At 44.6% G+C, this 16,495-nt stretch overlaps 1 protein-coding gene across 1 annotated transcript in view; it reads right to left on the bottom strand.

Annotated features, from left to right (window-relative positions):
* The window catches only part of TAFA1 (TAFA chemokine like family member 1), a 403,741-nt gene that overhangs the window by 73,551 nt on the left and 313,695 nt on the right, over nucleotides 1-16,495 (bottom strand). Inside the window, exon 3 of the mRNA XM_006120006.4 lies at nucleotides 9,306-9,446. Coding sequence (XP_006120068.1) covers nucleotides 9,306-9,446 — 141 coding nt within the window. The remainder of the gene's footprint in view (nucleotides 1-9,305; nucleotides 9,447-16,495) is intronic.

Here is a 16,495-nt window from a genome sequence, read left to right on the forward strand (position 1 = left end):
GTAGACGTAGCCCGGGTGTAATGTTACCATCTACTCTACTTTTCTAACCATCAAATATCACACACAATCATAGAAAATAAAGATTACTTTTGAAAGCGAGATTAAAAATGCTAACATAGGATGACATTTGAAGAAAAAAGGCCAATGAGTCCAAGTACTACAGAGATGCATATGTAAAAGCATTTTTAACAATAACAGAGAAAATGTCTGTATTGAATAGATTAGATATTGTTCAAACCCTTGAAAAGGATACAGACATAGCCAGCTATAAACTTTACATTACAATTTGATTTATTTGTAAATGACATGGTGTTATGTATACTTGCAATCTAATAATTACAGAATTAAATTGTAAACATTTGATTCCCACTTGGTTTTTATAGCACTGTGAGGGAGGCGCACTCACCGCCGTAGCCCCCCTGCCGTCTGTCCTCCGGAATTGGCTCTCCCGGCGGGTAGGGTGCCTTCTCTGGGGTGGTGTTTCCCCTCGTTACTCCTAGCTGCTGCATCCTCTTCGCCACACTGCCCTCCGGCAGTGCCCAAGTCTGTGTCTGAGCCCTCCTTCCGGGGGGTAGATGTTCCTTCACCGGGCCTTCCTTCAGGCCCTGCAGTCTGGGGATTTGCTGGCCAGAGCTCCCCTAGCCCTGCCTAGCTTCCCCAGCCCTGCCCTAGCTCCAGGGAGCCTCCTCCTCCTCCCCCAGCAGCCAGGTTCTCACTGCTCTCCCCCAGGAGCAGCAGCCCATCCCCTCTTATAGCTCCCAGCTGGGCCCTAATGGGCTAGAACAGCCTCAGCTGGGGCTAAACTCCCCGGCCCTGCTTCAGGCCGGGGGTTTGCCCTTAAAGGGCCAGTGCAGGGCGTACGCCCTGTCACAAGCACCCATGCAAGCCTTTAGAGCTAACAGAATAGACCAAGGACCTTTCTGCTAACATTCACTCAAAGAATCTGGACAGGTTCACTCGGGCTCTCTTCAGACATCTTTTGTGTTTTGTTTCACTGAATAATCCAGCTAAACAATCTACTGCCAGAAATGTTTGCAGAAGCATCAAACTGGACTGTATTTCCAGAAACAGAATGTTGATCCTGTAAACAGAAATATTTGCACCGAACTGTAAGAGTAACCTTCTTTCAACCAATGAATAGAATAACCTAATAAACCTAATCATCACCTAATAAACCATCTTGTTAGTCTTTAAAGTGCTATATAGTCCTGTTTTTTGTTTTAGAACCAAAGTTGTGTGATAAATGTGACCGATCAAAACAAAACAACATAGTTCAAATTTTAAATATTAAATGTTAACTGCTTGCTAATAATGTAAGAATAAAGAATTTTCCACACAAAGTATTCAGCAAAATATTCTAAAGAGTGATTCAAGAAAATCACAACCCACTTGTGGATAGTTCGCAAAGAGGAAAAGAGGCAACAATCTATGTATAAAATATTTACTACCAATCCTAAAAATAAAAGAGAGGTTAACTGATTTAATAATGCAGCGCTGAATACAAATAGTATAACTTGTTCCTCTAGAGACTGTGCAATTCACAGGGCAAGGCAGTAAAACAAAAATGGGCAGGTCAAGACAGTCAAGCAAAGATGTTTGTTAATACATTAAGGAAAACAACCGGTGGTCTTGGGCCTAAATACAAAGCTCTTGCACTATTTGGGATTGTGTGTGGGAATAAGAAGTCTATTTACAAATTTCAGTGGACTAATTCCCGTACAAAAGGGGTTTCTCAGTGACACGAGTTATGTCACCACCTCAGCTGTTCTTTCAAAAAAGAGATGGAGCAGAGTAGCAAATAGATGAATCACTCCTTAGTGACGAGACCCTGCATTGAACTGGTCTGCCCTTCAGGTATTACAGAATTCTCACCTGACTGAAGCGGGCTTTAGGATAACAATTTATTTAACTAACAACAAGGAATAACTTCTGAAGAAAGCCCAACCCCAACACTGTTAGAGGAGCATTCTCTGTTTAAGTTTCTGCAACTGGTTCCTTTCTCTGAGTAAAATGCAGGACAATGTAGCACTTTAAAGACTAACAAGATGGTTTATTAGATGATGAGCTTTCGTGGGCCAGACCCACTTCCTCAGATCAAATAGTAAGAGAGAATTTGTCAGAGTCTACATTACGGGAGCCTCTGCATAAAGTCATGCAAGATGTGTGGCAACATCACATCTTCTATAGCACAGGCAGAATGTATTTAATTACAAACACTAGCCAGGGGAATTGCTCTTGTACACACTAGTTAAAGTGGGAAAGGGTTGCGGAACTTGGCTCTAAGTAAGTAGGAGATGGCTTATCGTAACCAAAGGAGGACCACAGCTTATTTCTTCTGATCTAGAAAAATGCCAGACTAACACCGCTATCATAGAATCACAGAACTGGAAGGAACCTTGAGAGGTCATCAAGTCCAGTCTTCTGCACTCAAGGCAGGACCAAGCACCATCTAGACCATCCCTGATAGATGTCTATCCAACCTGCTCTTAAATATCTCCAATGTCAGAGATTCCACAACCTCCCAATTAATTCCAGTGCTTAAGCACCATGAGAGTTAGGACGTTTTTCCTAATGTCCAGGTTAAGCTACAATTTAAGCTCATTGCTTCTTCTCCTCTCCTTAGAGGTTAGGAGAATAATTTTTCTCCCTCCTCCTTGAAACAACCGTTTACGTACTTGAAAACTGCTATCATGTCCCCTCTTGGTCTTTTCTTTTCTAGACTAAACAAACCTCATTCTTTCAATCTTTTTCACAGGTCATGTATTCTACACCTCTATTCATTTAATTATTGCTCTTCTCTGGATTTTTCCTAATTTGTCCACTTCTTTCCTGAAATGTGGTACCAAGAACCGGACAAACCACTCCAGATGAAGCCTAATCAGCATGGAACAGAGCGGAAGAATGACTTCTCATGTCTTGCTTACAACACTCGTGTTAATACATCCTAGAATCATGTTTGTAACAGTGTCACACTGTTGACTCATATTTAACTTGTGATCCACCATGACCCCTAGACCTCTTTCTACAGTACTCCTTCCTAGGTATTCATTTCCCATTTTTACGTGTGCGATGGACTGTTTCTTCCTAAATGGAATACTTTGTATTTTTCCTTATTGAATTTCACTTCTTTTCCTTAGACAATTTCTCCAGTTTGTGCAGATCATTTTGAATTATAATCCTACTCTTCAAAGCACTTGCAACTCCTCACAGCCTAGTATTATCCACCAACTTTATAAGTGTTCTCTCTGCACCATTATCTAAGTCATTGATGAAGATATTGAACAGAACCGGTCCCAGAACTGATCTCTGCAGAACCCCTTCCATGCCCTTCCAGCATGACAGTGAACCATTGATACCTACTCTCCAGGAATGGTTATACATCCAATTATGCATCCACCTTCTAGTAGCTCCATCTAAGTTGTATTTCTCTAGTTTGTAAATAAGAACATCTTGTGAAACTGTATCACATACTTCACTAAAGTCAAGATATACCACATCTTTCCTTTCCCCCTTTTCTTCAAGGCTTTGTTATCCTATCAGGTTGGTTTGATATACTTAGTTATTTACAAATCCATGCTGATTGTTACTTATCACCTTATTATCTTGTAGATGTTTGCAAATGGATTCCTTAATTATTTGCTCCATTATCTTCCCTGGTACAGAAGTTAAAATGACTGGTTGGTATTCCCTCGGTTGGCCTTATTTCCCTTTTCATAGACGGACACTACATTTGCCCTTTTTTGGTCTCTTGGAATCTCTGCCGTCTTCCATGACTTTTCAAAGATAATAGGTAATGGCTTAGTTATCTCCCCAATCAGCTCCTTGAGCATTCTAGGATGCGTTTCATTAGGCCCTGGTGACTTGAAGACATTTAAGTTGTTTAAGTCATTTAAGACTGATCTCTGCTTATCCACAGAGCAGCGTGGACAACAGCACTGTAAACTCCCCCGATCTGTCCCCTAATGTACTTAATCCCTACCTGACGGGACCCCTTGTAGGTGTCAAGGGAAAGCTGAGCTTCATGTCCATTCATTCCTGGCATCAGGTGAGACAATTAGGTCTGATGAGGCATTTTCTGATGTAACTGAAATAGATTGAGAGCCACCCAGGGCTTGATCCTGATCATGTTAAATTGATAGGAGTTTGACACTGACTTTACTGAAAACAGGGCCCGTCTCCCAATTCATTTCATGTTGGCCACTAAACAGCTGCCAAATTGTAACAATGTCTCATGAGAATGATCAGCCTGAGCTGGAATGCAACTAGCAGCCTGGTGTCTATCTGCTGTTTCTAATTCCACAAGTCGTCCAGCCCTATTCCAGAGCAATTTGGGTTTGTCTGCATGTATTGGCAAGTTCGCTTTGGAAGGAAAAACCAAATGATGCAACTATCAAATGGGGACTCACTGCCTAGGAAGTACTGTTAATAGGGATCTGGGGATGGGAGAGGGTCCAGAGGAGAGCCACACCCGACTGATGAGGAAAGGGTAAAAAACTGACCATGTTAATTCTTCAGAAAAAGAAGACTAAGGGGGTGGGGAGGTAACAACCTGATAACAACCTTGCAATATATTAAGGGATGATGCAGAGAAGACAGAGGTCAATTGTTCCCAGGTCCACTGAAGGGAGGACAAGAAGTAATGGGCTTACTCTGCAGCAAAGGAGATTTAGGTTAGACATTAGGAAAAACTTCCTAACTATAAGGGCCGCTAGGTTCTGAAACAGGTTTCCAAGGGTGACTGTGGCCTTCCTAGTACTGGAAACTTTTAAAAACATGTTGGACAAACTCCTCTCAGAGCTGGTCTAAGGTTACTTGCTCCTGCCACAAAGCAAGAGACTCGACTTGATGACTTTGAGGTCCCCTTCCTGATTCACATTGCTATGATTCAGTTTGTTATGTGTGCAAGAGCCTCCATGATATATTTTAAAGCAATGAATCAATGAAAATATTTTTTCCAGTGACATCACAGCTTTAAACAATACAAAGTATAAGACTGTGATTCCCAGCATTTAATCAACTTAATATAGTAGGTAAAGGAGGCAATAAGTTTTAATGGCTTCTTTGTAATGTACCAATTAAAACCTCCCAGAACCAAATAGGTAAATCTCCCACTGAAGTTAATAGAACTTCTCACAGAAGAAAATGGGAATTTTGCCTTAGTAAGGACTGACGTCAGGGTTTTGACCCAAGATGGTTAATGTGTCAAGAAACTAAAACAAAGCGTGAAGATTAAATGAAGGTTAAAAGGTTGGGTTGCCAGGTATTGACCTGGACAGTCTGATATTTTTGCCTCCTGTCCGGTAAAAAAAATTCAGAACATACCAGACACCTGAAATGTCCAGTATTTTTGATTTTTTCCCGACCAGGAGGCGAAAATACCGGGTGCTTACCTGGTTCCGCAGGGGAGCTGTCTGGCCCAGAGCAGGAAGACAAGATAGCGGATGGTCGCTGGCAGCCTGTTAGGGCCAAAAAGCCTCAAAGGCATTTCTTAAAGAGGCCATATTTTTTTAAAAAAATTTTTTGCTTAATAATTCTTGGGAATCTTTTTTTTGCTCAACAACTTTGGTCTCCCCATTTTTTTTCTTCAACAGAATTTTTTTCACAGTGTTTTTTTTTTTGAGTGGGTGGGGGGGAGTTTGGGATTTTTAGTTAAACCATCTGGCAACCTTAGTAAAAGGACTGCCCCTTAATTTTTGTGAATAGGATCGTGTCTTTCTAACCAGTCACCAACCACTTACAAAAGAACCCATATCTTGTTTACAACAATTACACTTGAAAGAAATCCCTTTGAAGTCAATGGGAGTCTTGCCCCGACTTCAGTAAATGTGGGATCTTATTCCTTTCTGATATTAGCCTTTGTTTAATTTTTCTCCTTTCAAAATGCCAATTGATAACATTTGTTTTCATTATAATCCAGAGACAGCTATTAAGCAGAGGGACTCCAGTCCAGATCAGCACTGATTTTGTTAAAACATAATTCCTCTTTGTGCTACTGTTCTCTGAATATAATTATGAGGTCTACAGTAACACCATATCAATTGACTCTGGGTTTTTAGGACCTAATGAATAACTTGTGAATCTCCAAACCTGACACGGTTTATTTTTAGTTAGGTCCAACAAAAGGTATCACCTACAGATTCGTGACATTTTTTTTGTGTGTAATAAAATTCTTTGTCTCAGAATAATTAAGCAATAAAATGTGAGAGCACGTGAATTAAAGTGTAATAATTCACAGCTACTGTAGTGCATTCTTAGGCAGGAATCCAGGGACTGACTGGCATTTCCAGTGGAACTAGCTGTGAATTATTGCCCCATAATTTAACAACTTGAGTGTCTTTTTGCAATTATAGGCTTTTTCTTTATATTTTAACACACAAATGAGCCACACACACCAGACCATAGAGCAGAAGAGAAAATGTTAAGATCCCATCCCTTAGACATAAGCCATGTTTTTCTACCTAGTTACTGTTCAATGATGCCAGCACGGGCTTCTGGCTGCTATGTTTTTGGAGCCCATAAAGCCAACAGGAACGATCATCTAACTTTTGAGGAAAACTGGCACAGCTGTTTCTCTGTTGGCAGCACCTTTGGAAACGTTGCTGCATGGGGGTGAGGGAAGTGGGTTTTCAAATGCTTCTGTGCGCACCTCTCTTTCCGATGGGAGGCTGTGTCTTTAAAATCCATATCTGAGTAGGAAACAAAGGATGTGTAGAAAAATCAGCTGTATAGCACCACTGCTGAGTCCAGCCACCTGGAAGTAGCTAAGGGACATGGGTGTTCATTCCAGTCCACACTGAAAAAGTAGCCTTGAGCGCTTACCAGCTTTTGGCACCTTTGGGGAATAGAGTCCATGCTGCTATCAGATCGTTTCCATCAAATAAAGATCAGAAAAGAAACATTTAAAATCCAGCCCCTTTTAATAGGGTTACACAAGGGTGCTGCTGATCAGACTTTCCTCCTCAGTGTGTGTGGGGTGTAGTGGTGCTGTAGCCCCTTCCAGAAGCGAGAGGGTTACAGACAAACCAGAAGCAGCTTGTGCAACTTTGGCCAATGAGGGCAGGGAGCTGTCAGCCAATCAGGGCCAGGCTGGGCCCTATAAAAGGCTGCAAGGGCTGAGAGGAGCTCACTCTTGCTCCAGCTGTGGAACAGGAGGGACCTGGCTGCCTGGGAAGCTAGTGAGGGCACCTGAGACAAATCAGTGCTGGGGAAAGGCAGGCAGAGCTGGGAGCTCCGGCCTGACCCAACTCCCAGGCGGCAGGGCTTGAGACAGAGGCCTGAAGTGTCCTGATACAGAGGCCTGAGGGTGTCTAGGGCTGCAAGGAGGCAGCCACAGCAGCAGATCCACACCCCCTTGCCAATGATAAATGGCTAAGTCACACAAAAGTTTGCCCCTGAGGCAGGAGGTTAGATGATGTCTGGCAGTGGGTCACTGAGGAGAGGGGGGACTAGGAAATTGGGGATCCCTGGGAGGAAAGGATTCCAGAATGTGGGGGCACTGCTGTGGGGCAGTACTGTGAGGAAAGGGCACCATGAACTGGAAGGAATGCGGGGCCTGAAATAATGCAGAACACAGATACCCTAGGGAAAGACACTAGTCAAAAAGGGGTGCTCCTAGGATTGCCAGATGGTTTAACAAAAAATATCAACCCCCCAAAAATGGGAAAAAATTCTGTTGAGAAAAAAAGGGGGGGGAGACCAAAGTTGAGCAAAAAAAAAAAAAAAAAAGGGCGTGGTGCCTTTAAAAGGCCCCGCACACTCCTCACTCCCCCACCCCCGCAAGACGCAAAAGGGGAAAATTGTCCCAACCACGCTTCCATCTGAGGGAAACAGGAAATGTCAGGCATTTCACATGTCCAGTATTTTCTGGGTTTTTTTACCAGATGGGGGACCCAAATAACGGACAGTCTGGGCAAAAACTTGACACCTGGCACTCCTAGGTGCTCCAGGGCTAGAAGAGCTAATTCCTGAAGAGACCAACAGGAGGTGCCGTGCCGGTGAGTCAACCCCACTATAGGGGGAAATGAAACCAAATATTAATCCCACTAAATCAATAGCTTCTTAAAACCATAATTCAAAGACATTCAATTTGGGTAACCATTTCCAAACAGCAGGGTATATTCTTTACTTGGTGCGCATTTGTGCACCTCACTAATGCTGATTAGGATTAAGTGAACCACAAATAGGCATCTCCAGTGAACATGTGTCTGTTAATTCCACCCCTGGAATAATAAAGCAGCCACAGAATCAGAACCCCAAAGTACCGACATTTAGATAAAAACAGGGTGCAAAAGTGAGTCACTCCACGTTTTAGTTTTGTATTGCAAAGAAAATGCCTAACAAGATTCTTCCCTGCAGCTTTTTAGAGACCTGAGCCAAAGCTGGAGCTATTCAACAATGGCAGAACCAAAAATCCACGTTGCTGCTTTTGTTCATCTTCATACAATGTTTACTATGAAATCGTATCATTGGATTTATTGCACTGACTTTTTAAAATTGCTAATCAAATCGGAACTTGTTATTGTCACCAGAAATACTTATGAGACAGAGCTATTGAGACATCAGAGGGTCCTAGTGGAGACACAAAGGATATCTGGGACCCATTGTTTACCAAGGACTTGCTCTTGCTAGTATGTTTGTTGTACATAAGAACGGTCATACTGGATCAGACCAAAGGTCCATCTAGCCCAATATCCTGCCTTCCAACATTGGCCAATATCAGATGCCACAAACAGAGTGAACAGCAAAGGTAATCATCAAGTAATCCGTCTCCTATCATTTCCAGCCTCTGACAAACAGAGGCTAGGGACACCATTCTTACCTATCCTGGCTAATAAGTATTGATGGACCTAACCTGCATATATTTAGTTCTTTTTTGAACCCTGTTAAAGTCTTGGTCTTCACAACATCCTCTGGCAAGGAGTTCCACAGGCTGATTGTGCGCTGTGTGAAGAAACACTTCCTTTTGTGTGTTTTAAACTTGCTACCTATTCATTTCATTTAGTGACCGCTGGTTCTTAATTACTCATGTGAGTAGCCCCCCCAGACTGCAATGTGACTTTTATGGTGAGTAAATCCTTTTCAACATGGGTCAAGATTGCAGAACCAGGCTCTAAGGTGAGAGACAATGTATATCACCATGGTTAAAGGCCATCTCCTTGGTCAACCATTTATGCCAATAACTTCTCTTTTCCTAAAAAAATGAAACCAGAGAATACAACTCTGTTTGCATACATATCACAGCTAGCATTATATAAATACCAGATGTTATATATTCAGTTCACATATATACTGGATAAGCTACTTGCCGTCAACACAGGAAGGTCTGTTTCGTGTTGTTCCAGCCACTTTCCCAGGGAGGCAGGAGCATTTTACTGTTTGTGATCTTTCCTCAATTCGATTCTTATTACAGCATCTGTGTGCTGCTATCACTTCACACGTTCCTCCTTCTGGCAATAGAGAGAGAATATTGACACTCTGATTAGGAAGAATAGCAATGACTAGTCAAAGCATCCAAGCATGCTACTTTCACCCTTTGCACTGAAAGTTTCTGTATACAGGGGATTAAGAAAGTGTTGTCTCCCACTATTGGCAATTTTGGCTAAGGCAGGTATTAGTCCACTTGAGAGCCAATAGGAAATGCAAAATAAATGCTTCTCAAGAGCAGATACAGCACCCAAACCCACTTGCCCTGCATTGTGAGTAGCTCCATTGACATGAATACAACTCCTGGGTATGAATTAGGGAATATATCGCAATATGAAATGAAAATGAACGAATGAAAATGTCAGAGAATCCACCTAGCAGTGAGCACAGATCCAAATCCTCAGATTCACCACTGACAGGGTAGTCATATTCTGCAAGGGGAGAATCAGTCCCCTAGGACTCACAGCATGGTCCAATTTTGCTTTCTTCTACTTCTAAAATATGGCCTGATGTGACAGTCCAGATGCAGGCAAAATTCTCAGTGAGTTAGAATAATAGAATCATAGAACACTAGAACTGGAAGGGACCTCGAAAAGTCATCAAGTCCAGTTCCCTGCCCTCATGGCAGGACCAAGAACTATCTATATCTTCCCTGATGTCTGTCTAACCTGTTCTAAACATCTCCAGTGATGGAGATTCCACAACCTCCCTAGGCAATTTGTTCCAGTGTTTAACCACCCTGACAGTTAGGAAGTTTTTCCTAATGTCCAACCTAAATCTTTAATGACATCAGGTCCAATTTTTCCTTGCCTTCCTTTTGCATTTTGGTCAGAGCATTTCCAAAAGCTTGGTTATACAGGTTGAACCTCTCCAGTCCAGCACTCTGTGGGTCTGGCAACATCCATGGTCTGGCATGATTGTAGTTAGCCAGATGTGCACTTATCATGGGTGTGGCCAAGTTTCCCGTGGTCCCATAAAGTTTGTTTACAGCCACCAGTCCTGGCTCTCAGTGTTCTGTGCTGTTGTTTAGCTCTAATTTACTCCTAGATATCTTCTAAGAACCGAGCAAGCAATGGCAGTGTTGGTGATGCTGCTAGATAATATTGACCTGTGATTCGGCAAATTCTTTGGTTTGGTACTAGTCAGATCCCACGGGTGCCAGACAAGAGAGGGTCAACCTGAGCCAAGAGATAGACAGATAAATGGAGAGGTAGGCTTCGTCTACACTTGGAGCTAGGGGTAAGATTCACACCTTGCACAGGCATTCTCCTGCTAACTCACAGCAAGCTACCATGGTAAACGTAGTAGTAGTGTAGTAGCTGTTAGCTTAGCTAGCTAGTACAACCCCTTCCTGACCTGCCTGTACCTAGGGCAGCTAGGCCATGCGGATACTCACTTAAGCCCTGGTGATCTTACTCTTATTAGCATGCTAGCTTAATAAGAGCGAGTGCCAGCAAAGCTATGTGAGCTGGGAGTCACACGCCTAACTCTAGCTGTAGACAGAGCCATAGATAGATACTGCCGGGCTTTGCTTGTGACATATGCTATGTACATAAATGACATGACAAAAGCATTATCCCCATTCATTTTTGCAATATAGCCTGGGAAGATCAGGCAGCAGAGTAGGTTACCATACTGCTCATTAATCTCTCCAGACTCTCTCAAAATGCATTTCACTCATAATTACTAAGTGTTTATAGTCCCTGTCTGTTCTTTAGCAGATATTTGTTCACATCCTGAACTTGCAGTATAATCTGACCGTGTCAGTGCAGTCTGAACACACAAATATCCACACTGCATAGAAGAGCAGGACAGGTCAGAAGGCTCGCCGGGTGCCAAAGCAATATTATTTTAATCCCCTTCTGAGATGCCATGGCACATGACTTTAGCTACAGCGAACGGCCCAATGGAAAAGGTGTAGGAGCAAAACAGCCAAAGGCTAGATTGTAACCTTGCAATCAGCCCCAAGATCCAGCAAGGAGGACCTGCCCCACAACCACATACCAGATAACAATCTAGGATTCAGCATTTCCCCCCTGCATCCACGGGCGGTGGGTGAAAGCCCACTGGGGAAGGCAGGCCTCACCCTCACCACTTCCACCTGAGGCCTGCCCCTTCAGCTACCTTCCCACTCCAAAGAGCCAAGCCCCGCTCAATCCCAGCCCAATCCTTCTTGGCCACCTGGAGTGCTGGGGCTCCCACACCACAGCCTCAGTCCCAGCCTCCCCGGGCAGCCAGGGAGCCCAGCTTTCCCCTGCGGCCAGGAAGCTGGGCTGCCACGTTGTGACCCCATCCTTCCTGGGCAGCCAAGGAGCCAGGCTGCCTTCCTGCAGCCCCAGCCTTCCCTGGGTAGTGTAGACATGTTGGGGAAGGCAATGCCTTCCCTTCCCTACATTACCCATGTCTGCTTCCCCTTCTTCTGGGAGAGGAATAAGTTAGTGCATTCCTTTGCGGGGTGACTCCCGGCCTGTGCCTTCAGCCAGCTACCCTGAAGAGTGTGCAGGTCATACTGGGGTTGACGTAAGCCAGGGCTTCCCTCACTTCCCACCCCAGCCCTCACTAACTTGATTTCTGTGGGAAGTCGTTGGCACGTAGCTCCTGCTTTCCACCCTGTCACAATCTCAGCAGGGCCAAGCAGAGCAGGAAGGGGATGGGGAGAACTTGCTTCCCGCCTGCTCTCCTGCACAGCTGAATAGAGGCTGAGAAAATCTAGCTAAAATAAATGAGGTTCATTGCTGGAACGAATGTGCAGGACAGGAAGTACACTGCAAATGCAGGAATCCCAGAGAGTGATTTTGTGCAGCTCTTTCCCTGCAGACAGGAAAAGCTACATGGTTGGAAGAGGATCCAAGTATTCCTAATACCTCAGGGGTATGTCTACACTACAGCATTAATTCGAACTAACTTAATTCGAATTAGTTAATTCGAACTAAGCTAATTTGAATTAGTGCATCTAGACCTAAAAACTAATTTGAATTAGGGTTTTGCTAATTCGAAATAGCATGTCCACATTGAATGAACCCTGAACCGAAGTTAAGGCTGGCCGGAAGCAGTGCCGGCAGGGCATCAGGTTAGGACTTTGAGTGTGGAGCTGCTGCCTCTGGCTAGCCGAGGGCTGTGCTTAAAGGGACCCAACCCCCACCCCGGACAGACAGTTCTCAGGATTCCCCGCTTGCTTGTCTACCTTGATGAGGGACAGCAAAGCAGTCCTGACTTGGAGTGCCCTGAGTGCCCACACTCGGCACATCACAGCACTCGGCCATCAGCCCGGCTGCACTTGCTGCAGGCTGCCATCTGGGGAGGTCAATCGGGGGGGCTGTCAGGATCCAGGAGGCCCTGCAGGAGAGCTTCCACCCCGAAGAGCCCGCAGAGCCTCACCATCGGGGGCTCGTGCCCCATTCCTCCCTCACCTCCTTCCACTTACCCCTCCCTAGCCCCCCTTCCTGATGTAAAAAATAAAGGACACGTGTGTTCAAATATAGAAACTCTCTTTATTTAACAAAACTGGGCGGGAGGGGGAGAGGGGATTAATGTCTGGGGAGACTAGGAAAGGGAGGTGTGAGAGGGGAAGAGAGAGGGTGGAAGAGGGGAGGGGGAAACCTGGGATGAGGGAGCTGGATGGGGGAAGCCAGGGGAAGGAGGAGGAGGAGGGGAAGTATAAAACTATGGTACGCCATATCTTCAGTACTGTGTACAGATGTGGTCTTCTCACCTCAGAAAAGATACTTTGGCCTGGGAAAAGGTTCAGAAAAGGGCAACTACAATGATTAGGGGTTTGGAACAGGTCCCATATGAAGAGAAGCTAAAAAGACTGGTACTTTTCAGCTTAGAAAAGAGGAGACTGAGGGGGGATATGATAGAGGTCTATAAATTCATGAGTGGTGTGGATAGGGTGAATAAAGAAAAGTTCTTCATTAGTTCCCATAATAGAAGGACTAGAGGACACCAAATGAAATGAATGGACAGCAGGTTTAAAACTAATAAGCAAAACTTCTTCTTCACACAGCACATAGTCAACCTGTGGAACTCCTTGCCACAGGAGGCTGTAAAGGCTAGAAATATAACAGAGTTTAAAGAGAAGTTAGATAAATTCATGGAAGTTGGGTCCATGGAGTGCTATTAGCCAGGGGGTAGGAACGGTGTCCCTGGCCTCTGTTTGTGGAAGGCTGGAGATGGATGGCACGAGACAAATGGCTTGGTCATTGTCTTCGGTCCAAACCCTCCGGGGTACCTGGTGCTGGCCGCTCTCGGCAGACAGGCTACTGGGCTAGATAGACCTTTGGTCTCACCCAGTACGGCCATTCTTATGTTCTAAGCTCAGGGCTCAGGTTCAGGGGTCTCACTGGACCAACTTGATTTTCATGCAAACCTGCTCCTGGGTTCGCATGTGGCCTGTGGTGGCCAGGCTGGCAGCTATCCTGGCCTAGACGGCTGCATTCCTATGCCTAGTGTGGAGGTCGTGGACGTTGGAGGCCTCCCCCCCAAACCTCGATGAGGTCTATGATCTCCACACTAGACCAGGCGAGCGCCCGCCTCTTGTGGCCCTGGGCAGGCTCCTGGGAGCCGCCAACCTGGTCCTGGGAAGAGGCGGAGGGCTGGGTGGCAGTGGGTGGCTGGCTCATGTCGTGCCAGGTGTAGGGTCTGCTAGCTTGGTGCTGGCAGGCTTGCAACTGGCACAGGCACTGTAGCCAGCCCGTGCTCCTTTAAGGGCTCCGGGGTCAGGAGGGGGGCAGAAAAGTTTCCCTGGTTTGGCCCAGAGTGGCCACCAGGGCAACCTGGGAAGGGCTAACCTCCAACTAGTTCGAATTAAGTGGCTACACAGCCCTTAATTCGAACTACTGAATTCGAACTAGGCCTTAGTCCTCGTAGAATGAGGTTTGCCTAGTTTGAATTAAGCACTCCGCTAGTTCCAATTAAGTTCAAACTAGCGGTTTGCATGTGTAGCCTCTATTAAAGTTAATTTGAACTAACGGCTGTTAGTTCGAATTAACTTTGTAGTGTAGGCATACCCTCAGAGCGGTGTCATGGAACAAGGCCACCCCAGGTACACAGAGGCACCAAGGAGACCTCATGCTAGCGTGGGCATGTTTTGTCAACTTTAAATATTTAAACCTGAAGCTTTCAAGAATGAGTCAATCAAAACTGGTTAATGTAAATGACCCCCAGTCATGTACTTGTGGGGTTTAGTATTGATTAGCTCATCAGCTCAAGGTCATAGAGGCACTGTGGTTAATATTTAACCACTCTTGACAAGAATAGCTGGTTCCTATATTTTCTGTAGTTGGTGTATGTGTAGCACCAACAGGCGCCACTGAACCTGGGACTTCTAGCGCTTAGTGCATGAGCCTCTACAGCTTGAGCTAAAAGCCAGCTAGCTCTCAGCTAAGACTATAGAGCAGACTCATTTGTGCTTTCTGTAGGTGGTCTAAGTGCTAATACCTGGAGACATTAAAAAAATGTAAAAAACAAGTGGTCCTGCAGCACCTTAGAGACTAACAAAAATATAGATAGTATCATGAGCTTTTGTGGGTACAACCCACAAGCCAGTTGACAAGACTGGGATGGGAAGCCTGCGAAATTTAAACATTCGCATTCTGCTTCCAAGAAATGTCCTAAAAAGTCTAAGGCTACGTCTACATTTCACAGTTATTTCGGAATAAGCTGTTCCGGAATAGTTATTCCAAAATATCTTATTTTGAAATAGAACATTTACACTGCAGGGAAGCCTCAAAATTAATCCGAGGCAGGCTTCCCTATGTAGATGTGCTCTCTCGATTTAGATCCCCAGGAGGAATAACTTAGAATGGCCCTGGTGAGGGGCTATTTCGAAATAGCAGAAGTGGAGCATCTACACAGTCTCTATTCTGAAATAACCGTTTCAGAATAGGCATTATTCTTCGCAGAATGAGGTTTACAGAAGTTGGAATAAGCCATCCGTTATTTTGAAATTATTTCAAAAAACCGGAATTGCTGTGTAGACGCTCGCATAGTTATTCTGAAATAACTTTGCTGGGTAGACACACCCTAAATGTCCTGCAAAGCTCCCTTCTGAAATTGACTGCAGAGGCAAATGTTCCCTTTCCATCAAAGTTTTCATTTCAAGCTATGTAGAGCCACATCTCAGAGCAGGGACATCAACAGGAAATGATGAACAAATGGCAGGACTACGTGTCAAGAACTGGCAATGCGTGGTGGACAGAAAATGGATTTTTCATGCTGTGAACAGTTTTGAGGTTTTAAAAAAACAATCACTCAATTTACGATGAAAAGCCCCTCCCTCACCAAATTACAATTTTCTGTAAAATCAAATTCATGGGAAAAAGTGTTTCAGGTCAAACATAATGTTTCATTTTGATACATGTGAAACCTTTTGTTTCAATTTGGACTCTTCGTATTTTTTTCTAATGTATGAAATAAAGTACATTTCAAAACAAAAAGAAAAAATCAGAACTATTTGTTTCCAAGAAAGGTCAAAACAGGATGTTTTTGACATTTTAAAATGTCTCCCCTCCTCCTGTTTTCCAATGCATACTTTCATTAATGTCAATATGATGTGGTGAAAAATTTCAGTTTTGTTATAGCCTTTTCATCACAAAACTGTTTAAATTAATATATTCTGACCGGTTTTACTACCAATGCCTTATTAACGACAAATTCACAAGTGACTCAATTTTGGGTATTTTTTAAAAAAGGAGGACTGATAGAATTGCCTTCTTGAAAGCATTCTGGGTTATCAAGACCCCTGCCATTTACAGGTCGCACCTCTGAAAACCGGTATGCTCTGGTCTGGCAAATTTACCACAGATACTCCTGCGCCAGAGAGACTGGGAGCCTAACGGTAGGAAGGTCAGCGACCCGGCCGCGGTTGGGGCCGGGGGGCCGGAGGAGCCCTAGAGCAGTGCTGGGGCCACGTACTGCAGAACCCCAGCAGCTCGTGGTAGTACGGAACCGGGGGCTAGGGAACCTTGCAGCAGCATGGGGTTGGCAGCTGTGGAATTCTGGGTGCCCGTGGCAGCGCGCAGTTGGGGGTGGAGAAGTCTGGCTGCCTGTGGCAGTACAGGGCTGGGGAAAT

The sequence above is a fragment of the Pelodiscus sinensis genome, chromosome 11 (genome assembly GCF_052426305.1).
Source record: "Pelodiscus sinensis isolate ZL-2025 chromosome 11, ASM5242630v1, whole genome shotgun sequence".
Taxonomy (NCBI): domain Eukaryota; kingdom Metazoa; phylum Chordata; order Testudines; family Trionychidae; genus Pelodiscus; species Pelodiscus sinensis.